Raw genomic sequence first — 21,778 nt, 5'->3', positions numbered from 1 at the left:
GTGTTCAAGGCCAGGCTGGATGAGGCTTGGAGCAACCTGGTCTAGCGGAAGGGGTCCCTGCCCATGGCCGGGAGGTTGGAACTGGATGATCTTTAAGGTCCCTTCCAACCCAAACCATTCTATGATTCTATGATTCCTGCAGCTTTCTGGAGAGGTGAGTTGGCTCCCTCGGGTTGCTCAGAGCCCCACCACTGTGTGCTGCTTGTTGTGCACTTGTGATCTGTGGCACAAGGTGAGTAGCGAGGAGGCTGGGACTCTCCAGCCTGCCTTTGGCATCGGGGAGCCAGGCTGAAATCTGGGACTCCTGTTTTGAAGTGGTGGAGCACAGGGAAGGCTGTTCTGGAGTGGTACTGTTGCTGAGCCCCAAATGTGTACTGCGAGTTACTTGATGTCTAAAACCCATTTCCTTCTGTCTGGGAATGTCCATCTGTCTTCACAGTGTGTGATCCAAGCACGCAGCCTTCAACGGCTTCCTTAAGTTACTCCAGTCACCTCCTGCAGTGTGAGCCATGCTGGCAGTGCTGCCCCCTGCCCTTGTCACACAGCCCTGCCCAGAGCGGTGCTGGACTCAAGAGCCCTGTGGGGAGCAGAGCAAGAGTAAGAAACAAATTGGCTGGTATGAATGGACTTGATTTAGATATGCCAACTAACAAACAAGCTCCGGTTCCAGTGGAGGGTCAGGAATGCTTTAGTGCAAGAGCAGCACTAGAAGTAGATATTTAGCAGAGGGAAGCAACCAGGAGCTTCTACATCAGCTCTTCAGACTGACTTTTCCCACCCGTGAAACCTCCATGTGGTCTTAGCCTGAGGAACAATGGAGCCAACTGGCCTGACCTCAGGAGCTGTAGGAGAGCAGAGCCCTCCAGTGCAGAGCAGCCAGGCGGCGGGCGCTGCTGTGGCTCACCAAGGAGCCTGAGGTACCGCTTGTGTTTGCAAGAGAGCTGACCACACGAGACAAGCTCCAGGCCTCCCTGATGTGCAGAAAGCAGCAGCAACCTCCAGCCCTTGCTAGTTCCTGGGGCTGCTCCTTCTCAATCCTCTACCCATGTGACTGTGAGGGGCGAGCACAGCATGTGGTCAGCCTGGCTCAGAGCTCTGCTCCAGCCCTCTCCTGCCTTCCGTCCTGGAAGACGCCAAGCTGCTGAGGAAGCAGCATTTGCCTGGTTTGTCAGGCCAGTTCGGAGCTGGGGACAGGGGCCCTGGTGCCCACTGCCTCCAGCAGCCACCTGGGCTGGAGCCCGTGTCCTGTTGTGGAGCTGCAGACTTCATGCAGGTGTTGAGGACAAGTCGACACTCTCTCTTCTGCCCTGGTGTCACAGGCCCAGACAGGTGGGATGGGACTGCTGGCCCACTTCTTTCCTCCTTCTTCACATAGGCAGGAGAGGTCATCTGCAAATTCTGCCTCAGAAGTGGCTGCCCAGGGAGGCAGCTCATCCCTCTAGCAAGACTCCAAACAATAGTGACCCCCACCAGGATGTTTTTCCGTGTTCTGCTGTGAACTTACATCTTATTTCAAGGTTGAAAATGTGTTTAATTTTCAGCTCCAGCCACTGGATCTCATTTTATCTTTGTCGGCTAGATGGTACTGTGTTCCTTTTCTCAGGCACTGGAGCAGGCTGCCTAGGGAAGTGAGGGAAGTGGTGGAGTCACCATCCCTGGAGGTGTTCCAGAAACGTGTAGACGTGGCACTTGAGGACATGGTCTAGTGGGTATGGGAGTGTTGGGTTGGTGGTTGGACTGGATGATCTGATAGGTGTTTAACAACCTTATTGATTCTGTGATTCAGTATCTTTGCCAAGTGTAAATGGCCCCTGAAGTGATCTGGTTCCCATGCAGCCTCCTGACGCATGGAATAGGAAACAACTTTACAGGTCAGATCATCGGGATTGTCTTCTGGTCTTCGATCATTTGGAAGCCTCTTGTATGAACTCTTGTCCCAGACCACTGTGCTGTCCCCATAGGATGAAGTTCAGAGCTGGCTGTAATGTCTAGGTAAGGCTCTAAGAGCCATGCCAGGACCAAGCCCCTTCTGTGCTTCTGTGTGATATTTTTATACATCAAGGGGCCACATTAACCTTTGGGCTCAGGATTGCACTGAGAACTCATAGCAGTTCAGTTTCTGTGATGATCCCTCAGTTTTTCTTGGAGACAGAGCCTCCCATGCTCTGCATTTACCCTGTGCACTTCCCTCCCCCTGGCTTGCTGAGCTGCAGGCAGAAGCTTTGCAAGGTCTCCTCCAGCTCCCAACCCCGGCACTGCGGTGCCCGAGTTGCCTCATGGTGGTGCCCAGCCTGGCCCTCATGCCCGGCCTGGCCCACGGTGCTCACTGGCTGCCACTTGCTGTTACAGGCTTGTCAGCACCGGTGCCCAGAGGCAGGAAGGGGAAGAAGATGAAGAACCAGATGCTGCTTCCTGAGATAAAGAATGCGGACTGGCTCGCCACCTGCAACCCTGAGGTGGTCCTGCATGACGACAGCTACAAGAAGCACCTGAAACAGCACTGCAATAAGTGAGTGTGGGAGCCCATGCCAGCTTGTGAAGACCATGGGCTGAGGGTCTTTAGCATGGGGGGGTGGGAGGGAGCTGCAAAGGGCTCCCAGCCCATACAGGGTCACCATGCTCTGGCTGCCGGACCACCCTTGGATGCTCCTCCAGCTAACGGGAGCTGTGTCCTGCGCAGCAGACCTCTGGCCCCAGAGCCCCAGCAGATCACAGGGCTGGGTGCTGTGGCATTACACCACATGGTCAGGTCCTCGTATGTGGGGACACACGGTGTTGAGCAGGTTTCCCTGGCCTTGCTGACCCTCCGAGCTCCCCATGGTGAGGGCTATTGGCCCAGGCCCGAGGCTGGAATCTGAGCATCTGTGTGCTAGTGTGCATTCCTCTCTGCTGCCCTGGGACAGGGTTCTGCTGCGGGTGCGAATGCTCTACTACCTGAAGGCTGAAGTGCTGGGGGAGGCCGCTGACAAAGCCTTCAAGGGGACCCCTGCCAGGTAAGACCTTACAGTAAAGCCCCACAATGCTTCTCAGGGAGGTGGGGGGAGCGCTTGAGCACTGCCACGGCTGCCCAGCCCAGACGCGTCTGAGCTCACCACGGCTCCGGGCAAGTCAGACCCTGTGGTCAGATCCCCAGGTCTTCCTCGGCAGCCCTGTTGGGACAGCTCTGAGGTGGCAGCACCAGCCTGGTGGTGGTGAGGACACTCAGGGACACCCTGCGGGCAAATATCTCTGTGTGCTGCCTGACAACAAATTGGCCTTCAATTCAAAGTGAGAGCCTGCAGACTTTGCCAGGTTCCCAGGGCGAGTCCTCAGAACAGAGCATGCCCCATCACTGTGGCCCCATCGCTGTGGCCTGCAGTCCCTTCCAGCACTGAGGACAAGGCGCCTGACAGGCTCTGGTAGTGCTGCTGATCCTGCAGCCTGCCAGCTCCTCACCTTCCTGCAAAGACTCAGCTCTCAGTACTTCAGAGGTGTGATATGCTGAGCTTAATTTCCTATAGCTGCTGCCAGCCCCAGCATAGCTCCATCAGCACGAGTCTGTGTGGAGGGGACCTTGCAGCCCACCCCACCAGACGTGCTATTCTGCTGGGGCTGCTGGGTTCCAAGTGCCTTCCCCCAAGAGATGCTGTTCAGATCAGATGGGATCTCCAGTCCTCTGGTGTTGCTCGGGAAGGAGGGGAGAGGGGCTCTGTAGCCTCTCCATGTCTCGAGAAGGAGGGGGAAGGCAGCAGGTTGCATTGGAGCCAGGGCTCCAGCTCTCTGACTGCTGGGAGAGATGCGTGCATGTGTGCCCCTGCCCAGCAGTGCCCAGGGCGCTCCAGTGTCTGATGAGGCTGGGAGAGGGGTGTTCATGCCTTGTCTGCCACAGGGAGCTGGACGTGCTGCTGCCGGATATTGACTACGTGGAGATCCCAGTGGACTGGTGGAATGCTGAAGCTGATAAATCCCTGCTCATCGGCGTCTTCAAGCACGGTGTGTGCCCAGCTTGTCTGGTGGGTGGGGGTGTGTGAGAGGGACCCAAGTGGAGCACCTGGCCAGAGGTCCAGTGCCCAGAGGGGATGTCGCATGAGTGCAAGGGAGCAGAGCCGCGGCCGTGCACCCTAGCCACACAGGGCCAAGGCAGCTCTCCCCGGGCTCTCGTTGGGGTGGGTGCACTGTGAGTGCCCAGCATGGCCATGCCTGGCCTCATGGCAGACTCCTCTGGTGTGCCAGGAGCAGTGTGTAGCTGCTGTGTGAGGGCAAGGAGGAAGGCACAGAGCCTCCCCTGGCATCCCCAGCCTTGCTATGAAGTCCCGCCGCAGCTTCCTGTTTGCTCCCAGCTGCAGCCCGCTGTGGGTGCTGTGCACAGCTCTCCAGGCATTGCGATGCCTCCTAGGCAGGCTGCCCGGTGGGATGGCAAAGCTGACCTTTCTCTGTGGCTGCTGCAGTTTTGGGAAAGTGTTCTGAATTTCTGGGGGTGAGAATTGCTCTCACAGCAGCACAGACAGAAAGTGAGGGTTGGGTGGGGAGCTGTGTCCCAGAGTAGGAGCTTCACCTGAACCAGGCTCAGGCCTGGCTTTGTGCTGTCTTTCTCCTTCATGATGGCCTGTGGTGGTTGGCAGGTTACGAGAGGTACAATGCCATGCGGGCAGACCCGGCGCTGTGCTTTCTGGAGAAGGTGGGCATGCCGGATGAGAAGCTGCTCTCCGCGGAGCAGGGCGTCAGCGATGGGGCCCAGGATGCTGCTGAAAGGTGGGCAGGGGATGGAGCCAAGCTCTCGGGGGCTGTCTGGCTCACTTCTAGGGGCTGTGTTAGCAGTGGGGCAGTGCTGGGGGGTGAGCTGTGCACAGGGAAGGGGAAGGAAGCAGACTGTGCACCTGAGCACAGTGGGTGGGGAGGAAGGCAGGGAGGAGCTGGCTCCCTGGGATGAGGCGTGGAGGGATGGCATGAGCACCAATTCTCCTCTCCCTCCTGCTGACGATTGGCACAGCCAAGTGGGGCTCTGCTGCTATTGCCAGGGACTAATTCCCTCTCTTACCCAGGGGCAGCATGGAAAAGGAAGAGAGTGGTGGAGAAAAGCTGGAGGGGCTGCCAAAGCAGGAGGTGAGTGGGATTCATGGTGATCAATGCATATCTGCTGCTGCCAGGCCTGTGCTCCCGCCCTGCACTGCAGGCTTGGCTCTGCCAGCTCTTCTGTGGGGTTCCAAGGAACTGGTGGTGCCAGTGACCCTGCTCTGGGCCAGCTGCGCCATGCCGTGCCATGCCGTGCACAGGCTCTGCCCCACGCTCTCTGCACCGTCCCTGCTTTGTGGAGCACAGCTTCTGCTCTGTGTGTTTCCTGCAGGCCTGAGCAGCGCCTGCCCCCTTGGGAGCTCATTGGGATTGAGGGCTGGGGATGGCCAGGGGTGCTGGCTCTCGCACTCGGGTGTCTGAAGCCACATGAGGGCCTGGCAGAGGCATCAGGAGCATCCCAAAAGAAACGACCCTGGAGAGGAGGAAGAGCACTGAACGAGGCAGCACCTGAGGGTGCAGGGTCCATTTGAACAGTGGAGGTTGTCGCACCAGTAGTGGCCTGGGCACTACAACCTGTGTCACTGTGGTGGATCTCCCCTCTAGGCCCAAAATGGACAGCACTGCCCCTCTGAGCTGTCACCTCCCCTGCCCATGCTGCTCTGATCCCGTAGGCAGCCCGGGGGCACAGGACATGCAGCCCTACCTGTCCTGCCACCCCGCACCCTGCCAGGGCTGGGTGGGCTGCAGGTATGGGGGGCTGTCTGTGAGGCTGAAGAGCCCTCTCTGATGATTTCCTTCTGCAGGACATCGTGGTTGCTGGGGTGGGCGAAGCCGGTGAGAAGCAGGACGAGCCAGCGGCAGGGGAGGCCATATCTCCCGCGGCACCGCAGCAGCTTCCCTGGGCTGGCATGGCACAGCCAGAGCCTGAGCGCTGGGGCAGGCGCTGCTGGGCAGGAGGGGCACACAGCTGGGCTGAGGGACACGCTGCTCTGTGGTAGGGGGTGAGGTGGCTTAACCTGGACAGGCTCCTGTCAGGGCCCTCCCATGCAGTCACGTGTGACCCAAGCAGAGTCCCCAGAAAAGTGTTTCCAGCCAAAACCAGCCAGGGGGACTAGAAGCCATTAGCCTGCCCTTGTCCATGCAGTTGCCTGCATGAGATGAGCGTGTAGGGTCTCTGCAGTGGGCAGTGCGGGTGGATGCTGTGGGCAGGATGTGATCCCTGGTGTCCAGTGTGGGAGGGGGAAGGCGGGAGGTAGCTCTCAGAGCTGGCCAGAGACGTGGGAACCAGTGGCTTTGAGCGTGTGTTAAATACTAATGTCCTTGCTGATGTTTGAAGCCCAGGATGGCTCCGACTCAGACAGATCCTGCTGGCCTGTCTCATCTGCCCTCACAGCCAGACTGCGGAGGCTGGTCACTGTCTACCAGCGCTGCAACCGCAAAGAGCTGCCTCCCCGTGCCGAGATGCTGGTGCCTGGTAACCATGGATACTGGCTGCAGGATGAGATGTTCAGGAGAGCCTCTGAAATGGACTCGGTGAACAAAGAAATGCAGAAAAGGTAATGCAGCAGAAGGTCCTTTCCAAAGCTGATTTAAACCAGTTGAAATCCTTGCCCCCCTGGATTTTCCCAGGTAAATGTCACCACAGCTGACTGTGGAGCCAGCTGCCTGGTGACAGAGGTGTGTGGGTCCTTGCTGGGTAAGGAATGCTGCTCCCAGCCGTGAGGCAGCCTCGTGGCTCCGGCAGCCAGCCCAGCCAGGCGGCAGCCTCCACTGTAGTTGGTGAGTAGCAGCTGGTGGCACAGTGAAAGGAAGTGAGGGGACAGCTGTTCAGGGTCAAATCCATCACATGCTGGGCCAGGGATCACCCTCCCACCCCAGCGGAGCGGGTGCTGCTGAGCCATATTGTGCACTTGGGACACACTGTGAATGAGGGGGTGATGGGTGGGTGCTGTCATAGCCCACATACATAGCCTGTCTGAGCCTTGTGGCTCTTTCACCGCCACACTAGCCTCCTGCTTGTGGCCTCAGGAGTCCAATGGTAGCATATCCTGGCTGTGGCATGCTCCCACCTCATTTGGTCCCGCTAAGTGGAAAGATTGTGGGACCATCCTGCCACCCTGTGTGGCTCTCTGCAGAAACCGTGGAGGATGTGCATCAGGGTGATGCTGCCTCCAGCACTGCCAGTCCCCAGTGTGCCAGCCCAAGGACTCCTGTACTGCACGAGCCCTCTGTGGTCAGCAGTCCTCGATGGCTTTGTCTCCATGTTACCTGTCCCCGTTGCAGACACCCACATAACTGCTTGGTATCTGTGCTGCCTGTGCACTCTGTTCATGGTCTGCTTGTATGGAAACTGCTCCAGCCCACTGATCTTCCCTCTCCCCTTCCTCTGGACCTCTTCCAATTTTACCATCCCCTCTTCAAGGTGGGGACATCAGTGGACACCACAGCAGCCTGGTATTTCCTGCTCTTTAATTCTGTGGGCGTTTTTTTTGGGGGGGTGGGGAAGGGGGGGAAGTCTCCTTACAGGAGTGTCCTGGGCAGTTTCCCACCAACCTTTAGTTTGAGGCCTTTCAACAAACTCCCCGTTGGGGTCCTTGATTTGAATCACTGACTTTTTTATCAACTTTCTTCTTGTTATTCTCCTTTTTGGAATGAAATATCACTGCAGAGGGCTCACAGCCCCTGGGAGCAGGAGTGGAAATGCTGGTCTAGGTGTAGTTTGGTAAGCTGGGATGTGCTGTGGCTGCTGTCACCCTGTCTCCTCTCCCTTAACCTCTCCCAGCTGCTGGCTGGTGCTGGCTCAGAACTGCAGTTCAGAGGAGTTGAGATTTCACCTCAAGCTTTCTTCAGTCCACAGCACTCACCATTCTCTACAGTGACCTGTTTCTGTGCTTGCCCTGCAGTTTGCACCCTGGTCTGTTTTCTGCGGCCTGTTTCTCTGTGCTCTGCTTGCCTGGGGCTGTATTTGCCCAGGATGCTCTTCACTATCTCTGTCCTGGATCATTCCTTTGAGTGATCTCCATGAGGTGAAAGGTCAGAGGGTCCAAGCCAGGGTGAAAGTTGTGCTCTAACAGTGCTGTGACTGAAAGCCCTCATCACCACAGCTGCTTTCCTTCAGTGGGGAGGGGGTGATGACACCCACCCCTGCCACCCAGGAGTCCACAGGAGTGTGCAGGGTGGTTGGTGTTTGTTACTGGGACCCTTATGGCAATGAACCCCAGTCCCAGTTTCCCTCTGGAAGAAGCTAGATGAGAGATGTGTCTGTAAAACCTTCCTTTAATTCCTGGTACAGGGAGAGCGCCTTTCCATGGAGGTGATGAGATGACTCAGTGTGGCAGGAACCATGGTGAGATAGGTTCATGCCCCTGCAGAGGCTGCTGGAACCTGTGCCCCGTTGGCAGCACAGCCAGGAGCTGCACTTGGTGTTTTTTTAAACAGCCAAGAGTTTTCTCAGCAGTGAGTGGAGAGCCAGAGGGCCTCTGCTCCTCCTCCCGATGGCCGTAAGGCAGAGGAACTCAGATTGTGGTGATTTCCCCAGTGTGTCCTTCCTGACAGCTCCCCCAAAACTGGTGGGCAGTAGCTCGATCGTCCTCTCTGAACCCTTCTGCCTGGTGCCTTTTCCATGCTGGGACCAGAAGGTGTCTCAGTGGTGTTAATGTCTCCTCCCTCCCCCACAGGTGGACCAGGAGAGAGCAGGCAGATTTCTACCGCACTGTCTCCTCCTTTGGGGTTATCTATGACCAGGAGAAAAAGATCTTTGACTGGACCCAGTTCCGAGCCATCTCTCGACTGGAGAAGAAGACAGATGAGAGTCTGGAGAAGTACTTCTACAGCTTTGTGGCCATGTGCAAGAATGTCTGTGGTCTCCCGCTGTGGAAGGAGGATGGTGAGTGGAAATTGCTTGGCCAGGGGGTGTAATAGTAGGTCCATGTAGCCAGAGATCAGAAATGGTCCTACTGCTCTCGTGGAGCAGGAGAGCAAGGGAGAAGTTCCAGGGAGAGTTGGAGGCAGTGAGACACTAGGCAGTCTGTGGGCTTGCAGAAGCCACAGTCATTTCTGGCTTCCGCCACCACGGTGCACTGGCTCCCCAGGACAGTAGGGAGGCAGGGCAGCCCTGTGGGCTCCAGCTCCTGCTCTCACAAGGTCTCGTGGAGCTCTGCCATGAAATCACAGTCAATTTTATCCAAGACAGCAACTTGTAGATGTGCAGGAGGAGAAGCAGAGAAGCAGATCACATCTTCACACCAGAGCTGGGGGTTGTTTGGGCTATCAGTATTGCTGCTTTCTTTCCAAGGTCTTTTCCAACCCAAACAATTCTATGATTCTATGCCTTGGGTAGGTGTTCCTCATCAAAAGAGCTGCACAAGTTGAGGGACTCCCTTCCTGTGCAGACGCCGGGAAGCCGCTCTGCCGGCAGGTCCAGGCAGCTCCAGCACTGCTGGGGCAGATGGAGCAGAGCTTAGACAAGACTCTGAAATCCTCTGCGGCTGAGGGCTGCTCTTGGTCCAGCTGATAAACTTGAGGGAGTTTACTCCTCTGTGTCCATTTGATGGCAGATGAATGGAAGGTGGTGGAAAAGAAGCCTTAGTGGTGGCTACAGGCAATCCACCCACCTCACCTGCCGTCTGCGCGAGAGTTAAAACTCACCTTGCCCATCACTGCCTCTGGGTAACTCTCATCAGTCTGTATGATGGGGCCTTGGCTTTCTGTCCCTGCTGTAGGTCCCCCAGACCCTGACATCTATGTGGAGCCCATCACGGAGGAACGTGCTGCCAGAACGCTCTACCGAATTGAGCTTCTGCGAAAGGTGCGCGAGCAGGTGCTCAAGTGTCCGCAGCTCCACGAGCGGCTCAAGCTGTGCCGGCCAAGTCTCTACCTGCCGGTGTGGTGGGAGTGTGGCAAACATGATCGGGACCTGCTGATCGGCACTGCCAAGCACGGCCTGAATCGCACTGACTACTACATCATGAATGACCCCCAGCTGTCTTTTTTAGATGCATACAGGAACTATGCACAGCATAAAAGAACAGTGCTTCCAGGCCCAGAAACTCTGTGCTGCCTTTACCAGACTAACTCCAAACTCTACAGTTCCCCTCTATACAGCCAGGTGGACCGGACTTGCGAATCCCTGGAGAACGAAGCCGAGAGTCAGCTTAAGCTAGAAACCGCAGACAGCACTATGTCCCAGGCTGGGGGCAGTCCACCAGGTGCAAACTGTGAAACATTCATGTCCAAAGTCCGGGACATCATGACCAGTAACTATGATGAGAGCTCTCTGCCGGACTCGTTGGTGTGTATGATGTACGAGGAGAAGGCCTGTAACAGCGAGCAGAGCTCCCTTGCCCGAGACAGCCCAAGTTGCACAGACGTTGGAAGCAGCGGTGCTAAACTCTCTGAAGGCAAGCTGGAGGGGGACGAGGATCCGTCCAGCTGTGATGCAGATGCCATGAGAGAGACACCCTTCCTAGAGGGTTTGCAGGTGGGATGCGATCGAATGGATGCTCAGAACGAGGAAGCTGAGCCTTCACCTTCTACTCCTGAGAGCGACCCTTTGCAGAGCGTCCCAGCAGAGCTCTGCGAAGCCTTGCCACAGAAGGGAGACCTCACCAGCCCTGCGCCAGTGCTGCCTGAGCACAGTGCCATGGAAGGGGTCATAAGCATGGGGCTTTACAGTCCCAGTCTTCATAACTATGAAATAAAGGTTCCTCCTGAGCAGAGGTTCATCAGCCTGCTGCAGGAGAAAGGAATGGAGGCAAAGTCAGGGCCAGGTCAGAGCCACAGCGAGGAAGATGAGGAAGAAGAGGATGATGATAATTCTGAGGCAGCAGCAGATGTTGTGGAAGGCTTGAGTGGTCCCAGGACCAGGACTGGTTGTGACCCCGAAGCTAATGAATTTGGGGGTGAGGAGCAGAGCTCTGGCCTCCCCACGCCTGAGGACACTTGTCCAGAAGACATGAATGGCGAGAGAGAGCCCGTGGGGTTGGAGACACCCGAAGGGCTGAGGGAGCCCGGGCCAGAGGGCAGGGGGGACCATGTCCTGGATGAGGAGAGCACCCTGCAGCACGCACCAGGCCAGGCTCAGAGCCAGGGTTTCAGCCTGCCTGTGCCTCTGCACAGCACCCCAGAGGCAGAGTCCCTCTGTGCTGGGGGGGAGGCCTGGGGCCGAGGGGCCGAGGGGCAGGCAGCCTGCAGAGAGGCCCTGCACCATGAGCCCCACGAGGTGAAGCAAGAAGAGTGTGAGAACAGAGATGAGGGGGAGAAAGCCAGCAGCAACCACAGTCAAGGTATGGTCCTGAGAGCTCCCTCGGGTTGATAGTCACCTCTGTCTGGGGTGAGAGGGACCTGCTGTCCTTCCCTGCAGAGCCAAAGCCTTGGGGCTGCCAAACCCCTGGAGTGGCCTTCCCTCTGCAGGAGTTGGTGTTCATATAGGTGGTGTGATTGGGGAACATAGGGCTGGTGGCTGCGTTTTCCCGCAGGGCTGGCCAGAACCCCCCACCCTGAGCCCCAGCAGCCTTTCTGCCATGAACATCCCATGGAATACATGATGCCCTTCCCTTCCTGGCACAGGGCACTGCCTGGTGACCAGCTCCTCCTGGAAAGGCATGTCTTCTCCTCCTCGCCCTCCGGTGGTATGGGGATGGTCAGGGATGGGGGCCACTGCAGTACAAGCCCACCAGTCAGCTCAGGGGAGTGCTGGCCCTTCCTGAGTAGTGTGGACTGCCTGCCGTGACCCAGAGCTGCAGTATTTCTTGGCTGGTTGGCGTGTGGAACCTTCATACAGCCAGCTGGGTGCTGAGGTGGGAAGGTGTGAGGGGTTGCTCCTGCCTCAGGAGGTCCAGAAAGGCAGGGCGTTGATGGGCTCTGTTCTCTGTTGCTTTCTCAGATGGTCCAGAGAAGTACTTGGAGGAAGAGAGTAAGAGTTCTGCTTCTGTCCTGCCTGGGGAGATCGATGACCTTCAGGATGCACGGGCACCAACCATTGCCCAGCTGCTACAGGAGAAGACGCTTTACTCCTTCTCTGAGTGGCCTAAGGTGAGTTTAAAATTAACACTGTTCATATAGCAAGCGCTGCTGTGTCGTCCTGGCCAGCAGTAGTTCACACAGCCCCAGCTCTGCCTCTTGCTCCTCCACACACAGCTCCCCACGGATGCTTTAACTCGGGTGTTCTTCCCAAGCACCCATGTCATGGACACGCCTGCCCCAAAGCAGGTCCCACCGAGCTGAGGTCACCAGGGCTGGGTTTGGCTTTAATCCTGAGATGCTGTACACAAGTCAGTTCTTGGGAGTCCCAGCCTGCCACCATCCAATTCTGTTTGCAGGACCGTGTGATCATCAACCGCATTGACAACATCTGCCATGCCATCCTGAAGGGCAAGTGGCCTTCCTCCAGCCAGCAGTTTGAGACACAAAACCTGCTGATGGCTCCAGCGGTAGCCAGCAATGCCAGCAGCAAGAACAGCTTTGCGGAGTCAGAAGCCCCTGATCCCAGCTTCAGTAATGGGGTGTTAATCTCACAGGTACAAAAGGTGAGGGAGGCTCTCGGGCAGGGACAGGCTTGGGTGTCTGGAGTGAAGCATTGCCCAGAAGTGCTCAGGAGTTTCCCAATGGGGCCTGGTTTTCACTGCCTCTTGGTGCCACTTGTGGTGCATAACACATGACTTAAGCCACTTGGTCCCCTCCACTGAGGGCAATTGGTGTGTCCCCCATGCTCTCAGCACCCCACCAGCCCTGCTCCCCTCCTGGGCAGGTGGCTGTTCCACAGCAGCTCTGCAGCTCCTGCAGCTGTAGGTGCTTCCATATTCAGTGCTGGAGCACCCAGTATGGTTCAAGGAAAAGGGGATGCTGCCCTGGTGTCCCAAGGAAAGGATGCAGGAGAGGGCACTGCCCTGTCAGTCACCAGCTCTCTCTCATCTTCTCTCGCTGTTGGACACAGCACAGAGACAAGCTGTGGGCCTGGGACCCCAGCCCGACTGCCCAGCAGCTGGTGGAGCACAAAGGGTTACAGCACCTTGGGAGATCAGTGTGAGGGTGCTCCTGCAGCATCCCTGCACAGAGAAAGAGAGGTGCGGTGTGCCCAGGGAAAGGGCATCCTTCAGGACTCCTGCGGAGAAGCAGAAGAGCCTGACCACTAGCTCAGTGTGGGTTTGGAGAGCTGTGCTCCCTGGGTGGTGTGCGAGCAGCAGTAATCCTTTCTGTGGCTCTGATACACACAGGAAGGTTTCCTGAGCCCTGCCTTTGCAAAGGACGAGCGGAAGCACAAGAGGCCCTATGAATTCGAGATGGAGAGAGATGTCAAGCAGAGGAGGTTGGAGCAGCTAGCAGCAACGCACGTCCATCCACCCGTTGTGCTGAACGGCTGGCGCGACGCAGCAGTGGACTTGTCCAGAGCCTGCGATGGGTCACCAGGGAGCTCTTCTCCTTTCTCCCTGAACACAAACATGCCCAAACTGGGGACCGTGAACACCCTGCAGGGCTCCCTGGGCATGGACTTGTCTGGCATCCTCCAGGCAGGGCTAATCCATCCTGTCACAGGACAGATCGTAAACGGCAGCCTCCGAAGAGACGATGCTGCCATGAGGAGGAGACGAGGCAGGAGAAAAAATGTAGAAGGGATGGACCTCATCTTCTTGAAGGAGAGGCCTCTTCCAACCAGGCTGCAGGTGGGTTCATGCTCCCCCCTTTCACAGGGCTCCAGTGGAGTCAGCGCAATCTGTCTCATGGTCCAGCTCTCCCGTACAAGCTCTGCTGCCCCTGATGTGGGACATCCTCCAGGACAGCTTGGCTTACTGGGCAGGCAGGAGCAGATACCACTCCAGGGGGGAAGGGACGTTTTCCCTCTGGTTTGCAGCATGCTGCCTGGAGTGTTTGGGTCCTAGTAAGCGTTATCAAAAGCAGCTTTCCCACCTCAGGGTGGAGCTGGGGTTAGAGAACATGAGGAAAGGTCCCTGACTGCATTGGATCTGAGGCCAAGAGCCTGCTGCACCCTTTCTCCTCCTGCCTTGTGATCCGCTCAAAGAAAAACGGGGCTCTGGGAGCAAGACAGGTCCCTCTAGACCACTTCTAGGAGTGATCTGGAGGGAAATTAGTCCTCCTGGTGATGAGGGTGTCTCTAGGTGAGTTTGGAAGCATCTCTGCTCACTCTGCCCTCCGTGCCACCAGTGCTGGGGACGGAGTGGAAGTGTAATGTGGTGGTGGGTGGTGATTTAAGGAACAGGCACTGGGAATATGTGGATTAATCTGTGTGGTGGGAGCAGATGACTTGCTTTGGGAGTTCTGCTTATCTGGGTGTGCATGCATCACCATGTGATGGGCTCTCCCTGCTCCTCCCTCCATGTCAGGATGTTCAGGAAGACCAACCACAGCCCCCCCAGAACAGTCCCCTCCCTGATGGGCCGGTTGCTGCTACCTCAACTCCACAGCCAGTCCCAGCTGCAGGCAGCCAAGCAGAGAAGGCTGTCCCGAGCAAGAGTCTCCTCGACTGGCTCCGTCAGCAATCCGACTACACATTTGACGTTACCGGCTTTGGCACAGTAAGAGTGGCCTTCGGTGGTGTGTGGCTCTGCCTTGTATGTTGCCCTTTGTGTTAGGTTTTCTGCTGTTGCTCTTGAGTTCAGGGCTTCCACAAAGTGTCTCCAAATGCAGCCTTTTTGCCTGTGTCATGGTTTGTGGTGTTCATCATGGCTGTTTGGGAAGGGTCATCACACATTTGAGAGGCAGGCATGATTCTCTTTACAGCAGTGAAAGGCAGTTGCCTCCTCCTGCCCCAGGGTCTGTTCTCCAGCTCCTTTGCATCCATCTTCCCAATGCACAGTCAGTCTAGTGTCTTCCAGAAGTGCCTGGGATGCAGAGAGAAAGGAGAAAAGAGATTTGGGATGCTCAACATCTGTCGGTGTTGCTGCCTTTCATCTGGGGTTGTTTCAGGCAGTGCTGATATATTAAATAAGATTCCCAGGCAAGAGGAAGCTCCTCACTTTAAAAACTGGACCAGAGTGGCTGTGCTGCAGGCTGCAAAGGCTGCGGGTGTGTGGCCACGGGTGCTGTCAGAAAGCAGAGTGGCAGAGAGTGGAGTGCAAAGTCCATCTGATTCTTGCTGTCTCATAAGCATTCATCTCTTGGTTTCACAGCTTGGTTTGCTCCAGGTTTCAGCTAATTTAGCCTATTAGACCATGTGGCAGGCAGAGCACAGGCTGTAAAAGAGAGTAGGAAGAAATGTGGTGGTAATACATAAAAGACTCTGCATCTTGGTCCTGGAGGACTGTGTGCCTGGGGCAGGGATTCCCTGGAGCTTGGAACACAGGCAAGCTGTTAGTGTTTTGGAGCTTGTTAGAGATGAGAGAGGAAGAGCCCAGCATTTGCTTGGGCAGGATGGCCCCTGGTTTTCAAAATCCAAAGATCCATGCAGCTCTGTGCCCAAGGCCAGACTCCCAGGAGCACTGCAGGAAGCAGTCAGATGTTGGAGCAGGCATTGAGGTACCTTCTCACTCCTTTCCATCACCCTTGCCTTCCGTGGAGGCTTACTGGAGCTCATCCAGTCTGGCCATGCTGCTGGTTAACCTCTTTTTCCCAGCAAGCCTCTGGTGCCCTGGGCCAGCCCTGTGGGATCTCCCCTGTCAGGGTGGGTGTCCTCTTTCCAGGTAGGATGGGTTGAAAGCTGCTTAGGGGAACTGCAGCAGCTCAGCTTGGTAAAGGACAGACCAAGCTCAGGGGCTTTTCTTTGACTCGCAGGAATCAGAGCCTGCAGTAGTTCTTCAGAATGCTACATCCCTGCAGGCGCGTTGACACCCAAGACTCGGTGCACGCAGCGAGCGTGCAGCAACTCAGCTGTAACTCCATAGGTTGCAGTCCTGAAGAGCGCTAATCCCTAAGAAACATGGTGCAGCAGCTCTGCAGTGGGAACAGCTGAAATAGGAGTGAAACAAAGCACAGATGAGCTGGCAAGAAGGGGGTAGCTATATCAGACTGACACACAGAGACCTGTTCCCCTTCCTAGTTGAGCACCCCGTGTACCGGTACATGTATATGAATTGGCAGCAGGTTACTGGTTTAGGATTGGAGGGGAATTACAAAGGGCTGGAACAGTCTAAGTGGGATACACTGAAAGCCCCTTTATACATGCAAAAAATCAATTGTGCTAATTTGAGGGCTGGCCCTGTGACAGAGACTAGCTTTTGCCGCTCCTCCTGCTCTCTCCCAAGTCTGCAGGGACCCTCTGTGCCTTGGGAACTCATCTGGGCTGCTCTCCTCCAGGGCTTGTAGCCATCCAGGCTCATTAAGCCGTCTAGTCTCATTAACATTGTCTTGTTTGCACTCCAGAATTTTTCAGACAAACCCAAGCAGAGGAGGCAACGCTGCAAGGACCCCAGCAAATTGGACATTAACTCACTCACGGGAGAGGAGCGGGTGCCTGTGGTACATAAGGGTACTGGACGGCGGGTAAGCAAAGGCCTGTTCTGTGCTCGTCCTTGGTGCCTTGAAATGCTTAGGAGACCCCAAGCTCACCTGGGAAAAGATTTAATCCAGAGAAGCCTCTGAATAGGACAAAAGTCTGGAACATGTCACTGATCTACACTATCCTGTGACACGTGTGTGCCTGAGGGGACACAGACCTGCAGAATAAGTGACTTTCTCTGTGAAGTAAGGAAAGTCTGAGTGTTCGTCCTTGCCAGGGTACACAGACCCTGCAGTGGCAATGGGATTCAGCCTTTGGCTTTAAAGCCACCATCAGAGAGCCCTGGCTGGTGCTTCCCATTCTGGACTTGATTATTCCCCTTGAATTCACTGCAATATGCCACAAATTGTAATATCGCCACGCAAATATCTTTGCTTTATTCCTCCTTACGAGGTGCAGGCAGAGCATGCCAGTACCCATCCAAGTGCTGGATATGCAGGAAGTGGAGGGTTTGAAGGGCTTTTTCTTGCCTACTGAGCAAGGCACATGGATTTGCTTGTCTGCAGTTTAATCTCCAGTGCACTGATGTTCACCTCTCTGAATGAAAAGGGATGTTCAGGAATACCTTCCACCCAAATTCAGTTCTTAAACACACCCAGGACTGCACTAGGTCAGAAGGTGGTGTGACATTATTCACATCTAAAACCAAAAGCAAAGAGTGAAGCAGAAAGAGGCTGTTCCAGCCACATTGTGTTTCCCTCTGCTACACCCACGATGGCCATTGAAGACCTGGGTGAATTGGTGGGTTTGTCTGGTTCTGAGCACAGCTTTTACAGAAGCTCTGTCCCCATCACTTGTTCACGGTGAGGGCGATGGGAAGAGCCACTTGCCTTTTCTTCCTGAACTGTGTGTCTGGAGGCAGCAGGCGCATACTGAGTCCTGCAAAGACGTGTAGCAACAGAAGAGTCTCTGCCCCAGCCAAATTGCAGCCCAAGGCAAGGAGCTAGGGGAAGTGTAATCATATTTCTTGTATTATTTTACATAACTCTTTCTGCAATAGAGGTCATCCTTCTGCTGTGTTTTATAGTTAGGGGGAGCCACAGCACCAGCATTGAAGGAATTGCCAAGGTGGCTTGATGCAAACTTGGAGTATGCTGTTGCAGCTGACTGGGCTGACATTGTTAAGCTTTCAGTAAGTTAGAGCTTTTGGAGAAATCTGTGTCATGTCATCTTTTCTTTCCCCTCCCCATCCCCACAACCTTTCTCCAGTGAGGACCTGGGAGCTGCAAGGCAGGGCCTCAGCCGTGCACGCATGAGGGATAGCTGCAGGGCTGGCAGCACTGGGAGTGCTCACGGGGCAGAGAGGGAGGTTGGGTCTGTGCCACAGCCCGGTGGCAGGAGAGAAGGGGGCCAGCGCCCTGGGAGTGGGGCTCAGCAGCTCAGGGTGACTGTCCAGAAAGCCTTGAGATGCTTAGAACTAGCAGGGGCAAGAAAATGCCCTCAGAGTAATCCTCCTCGGATGCTGCACGGCAGGGAGTGGACAAAATACATTCTCGCGGGTCAAATTTTCAAAGATACCCTCAGTTGAGGTTTTTCATCAGCTCCTGCTAAATCTGCCTGTGCACTGAGCCTGCTAAAGGCCCCGTGGGTCACTGGGCCGGAAGGCTCAGAACCCAGGCCGGGAGAGGGGCAGGAGGAAGCCTCGCCTCGCTGCCTTCATTCACCCTGTTCCTCACGCTAGTCCCTGCCCCAGTGCGTGGCAGAGCCTGGGATCAGGAGCGCTGTCACCACCAGCACATGGGTGCTGCTGGGTCACCCTTCCCTGCCCCATGGGCTGGCCTTATCCAGAGTTCTCCCTGTGGTCCTTCTCACCTGCTCCCTGTTTCTGTGGCTGCACTGGTTTGTGTGATGCCCTTACAGGGTGCTGAAGGGGGAATCTATTGGCTTAGAGGTTTGTACTGCTCTCACATTTGCTTTTAATTAGTGCTGGAAGTTTGGCATGGTATGTCCCACTCCCCAGGAAAGAGCTGCACGTCCGGGCTGGCATCAGCGCCCTGTCCGGGTGGCCAGCACCACGCACTGGCAGCTCTTCCTTGCCTTCATTTGCAGGGGACGGTCGCTGCGGCTAGGAGTAGCCATCTGCCAGGCCACCGCCCCGAGCAGCCTCTCTTGTGCCCTGGTCTGGCAGTTGCATGCTCATTAGCATTCACACCCCTAAGCCCCATCAGCACTTGGCTTTTGGCGAGTGCTCATCTGTCCTGGCACGTGCATGCAGAGGGATGTCGGGCTGCTCTGGGCGCTTGGGCAGGTGGGAGCCTGGGGTCGGCTGCCCCGCGGAACCCCTGGGGCATGGTCCCATGCAGGTTTTCCCACGTGCCAGTGGGAGGAGCGCAGAAGTGTGGGATCCTAGCAGAGTGCCAGTGAGAGGAGTGCAGAAGGAGTGGGATCCTGGCAGTCTGCAGGGAACACGCCTTGGCAGTCTGCAGAGCACAGCTCTTGCCCAATGGGCAAGAGCTGTGCTCTGCAGACTGCCAGGGTCATTTGATTCCAGTTTCTGCACTGCAGGCGTCAATGGCAAGTGTTTTTCCTACCTAAATCTAAATCTGAAGCAGTTCAAAGAGCAGCGATACTAAAACTCAAGGGAGACACAGAGGGAAAGGTTTAAGTGTCTGTGATGAGGATGCTAAAAACAGAGTTTTAAACTGCACTATGGATCCCCCTGCACTGCTCTGTGTAGCTGGACAGTCTCGCCCAGTTGTGGCCGCTGGGTTTGGGTCCCATATCTGAATGCTCAGAAGAACCTTCCTGGTGTCTCAGCAAAGCTCTAACCTCATGCTCCTCAGACAGCATGTCCACTCTCTGTGTGTCATCCCATGCAGCTTTGCTATCCTGCAGAGCATTGAGAATTTGGCCCTTTGCATCTAAAAGATTTTTCACCTGTTGCTGAAGCCAGGATTAAAGCTGGGAAGGGAGCTAAATTGGCATCTGACACAGAGCTGCCCTAGTGCTTCTCGTGTTGTGAATAGCCAGTGCTGAGGGCTCGGGTGAAAATCAGGGTAAGAAGGTGCTTCCTCCTTTCCTTCCTGTGCACTTTGTCACTGCAGTATCATGCCAGGGCAGAGTGAGGGTGTTTTGCATTTGGCAGCATCCCTTGGGGAAAAGTTGTGCGTACCTCTCAAATTCCATATCATGTGGGCAAATACTTCTGTGCTGACACCATCTGGGATGCAGACGCAAGCACAGAAAAGCAAGATTTCCTTTGATGCAGTAGTAACTGTCCGTGTCTTTCTGTTGTGTTTCATTTTCAGGGCTACTTACCGGAGAGCAAATTCAACCGCATCCTAACCGAGCCTGTGCTCCGAGACGCAGGGCCGCGCCGGAGGGGGAGAAGGCCCCGAAGCGAACTCATTAAAGGCCCTGGCATTGTAGCAGATACTTCTTCTGGAATGGGACCATTGTTCATGAACGGACTGATTGCTGGGATGGATCTAGTAGGACTTCAGAACATGAGAAACATGCAAGGGATCCCTCTGACCGGGCTGGTTGGGTTTCCTGCTGGATTTGCAGCAGTGCCCACTGGTGAGGATGTGAAAAGCACCCTCAGTATGTTGCCCATGATGCTGCCAGGCATGGCTACCGTACCACAGATGTTTGGCGTTGGAGGACTTCTCAACGCCCCCATGACAACTACTTGTACTGCGACTGCTCCGGCTTCGTTAACAAGCACAACGAAAAGTGGTACAGCCAGCACGGAGAAAGCTACTGAGGAGAAACAGAGCAGCCAGGATGTGAAAAAAGAAACTCTCTCGGAAGATAAGCCCGGTCCTAGTTCGTTTTCTAATCAGACAGAATCCGCAATAACTACCAGTAGTCCTGTAGCTTTTAACCCGTTTCTTATCCCAGGGATGTCTCCTGGACTGATCTATCCCTCAATGTTTCTTTCCCCTGGCATTGGCATGGCGCTGCCCAGCATGCAGCAAACCAGACACTCGGAGGCAGCGAACCTGGAAAGCCAGAAGCGGAAGAGAAAGAAAGCGAAAGGGGAATCGGCAAACCTGGAGCCAGAAACTGTCTCGCTGCCGGAGAAAGAAGCTGCGAACACTCAAAACTGTACAGAGCAAACGCCGCCGTTGTCGGCAGAGAAAGAGCAGGATGGACCAGCAGAGGAGGAGCGTGAAGCGGCTCGCGATACCGATTAGAACTTTGGTTTCATTGAAAAAAAAAAAACAAAACACAAAAAGATTGTGGCTTGTGAGTTTCTTATCCCATAAACTCTTTATTACTTACCCTCCCACCCCGCTCCGTCTTCATAAACCTGTGTTTCCATGAGTAATATTATCTACCTAATTCCCTGTCAGAAAAAACTCTGGTGACATACTACATGTTAATAGTTGCAGGGTCTTGCCACTTTATTAGATAAACAGTGTTGTCTAGCTAGTATGGGAGGCACCGAATTCTCATTCTGTTTTTCCAGTTGTTCACCCCAGCCGATGATAGCAAATCCAGTACTCGGTCACCCCCCCCAAATTTCTCACTCCTTTGAGAAGAAAAAGCAGCAAAACAACAGGAGCAAAAGAAAAGTCTTTACCTCTTGGTCTACACGCAGACGAGGGTATTTCTGTCTACAGCAACACTGAACGAAAAAGCCTGTATTTGGGGGTAAAAAGCACAGGTATAGTAAGTGCTAATGTGTATTTTTTATTTAAAGTATTTCCCTATTTTATCATGGTTACTAGAATAGTAGTATAGACAGAAGTATATAACTAATGATTGAAAATGCATATATTCATTTCTTTGAAAGGAAAAAGCATAACTGGTAGTGATACAATTTCTTTATCACCCCCACCCCAAAGGTTTGGAGACAAACTGCAGCGAGTGAAAATATGACATAGACATTCTTTTGTACTTTTTAAAACCAAAGTTTGGTTTTACGTTAAGTGGAGTTTAGTTGCCCTTTCTTCGATAGTTACAAGAACTTTTCAGCTTGAGCTGGAAAGGTTTTGCACACCTTGCATGATTTTTTTGGGATTACTGTACCTGTAGCTACCAGTTTCTTCATCATTCTGCTAGTCTTCAGTTCTCCTCTGTGGCGTTCGTTCTCATCTGTGGCATTAGAAGTGCTGTACAGGTAGTTTTTTTCCAGCCGTGAACAGGCCACACCGATTTTGATGCTCTTATATGAACACTGAGGCTTTTTGAGTTTTTATATTTTCCACTCCTTCCCCCAGAAGCAACGTCCTTTCAGCAAACAAGGAAAAGGCTGTAGGCCAGCTTTCCTGTTTGGGGAGCCCTCTAAGAAGGACCCTTGAGACTTTCAGAGCTTGAGTTTCTTCTTTTCTAGCGTTAGACTGTGAAGAGATGACCTTGGCTTCTTCTTTCCATTCCGTTTGCTGTTGA

The 21,778-nt window shown here is 54.8% G+C and overlaps 1 protein-coding gene across 1 annotated transcript in view; it reads left to right on the top strand.

Annotated features, from left to right (window-relative positions):
- CHD6 (chromodomain helicase DNA binding protein 6) overlaps positions 1-20,942 on the top strand; it is a gene marked incomplete at its 5' end in the record, with an annotated part of 38,981 nt that extends 18,039 nt beyond the window's left edge. The window contains 16 exons of the mRNA XM_010153298.1: positions 2,350-2,509; positions 2,904-2,993; positions 3,869-3,972; positions 4,602-4,731; positions 5,022-5,082; positions 5,796-5,858; positions 6,334-6,548; positions 8,670-8,878; positions 9,714-11,276; positions 11,876-12,024; positions 12,312-12,518; positions 13,206-13,652; positions 14,331-14,522; positions 16,306-16,425; positions 17,469-17,573; positions 19,690-20,942. Coding sequence (XP_010151600.1) covers positions 2,350-2,509; positions 2,904-2,993; positions 3,869-3,972; positions 4,602-4,731; positions 5,022-5,082; positions 5,796-5,858; positions 6,334-6,548; positions 8,670-8,878; positions 9,714-11,276; positions 11,876-12,024; positions 12,312-12,518; positions 13,206-13,652; positions 14,331-14,522; positions 16,306-16,425; positions 17,469-17,573; positions 19,690-20,580 — 4,706 coding nt within the window. The remainder of the gene's footprint in view (positions 1-2,349; positions 2,510-2,903; positions 2,994-3,868; positions 3,973-4,601; positions 4,732-5,021; positions 5,083-5,795; positions 5,859-6,333; positions 6,549-8,669; positions 8,879-9,713; positions 11,277-11,875; positions 12,025-12,311; positions 12,519-13,205; positions 13,653-14,330; positions 14,523-16,305; positions 16,426-17,468; positions 17,574-19,689) is intronic.
- Between the last annotated feature and the right edge of the window lie 836 nt (positions 20,943-21,778).

The sequence above is a fragment of the Eurypyga helias genome, unplaced genomic scaffold (genome assembly GCF_000690775.1).
Source record: "Eurypyga helias isolate BGI_N326 unplaced genomic scaffold, ASM69077v1 scaffold35536, whole genome shotgun sequence".
NCBI lineage: Eukaryota > Metazoa > Chordata > Aves > Eurypygiformes > Eurypygidae > Eurypyga > Eurypyga helias.
This window is presented reverse-complemented; position numbering and strand designations above follow the sequence as displayed.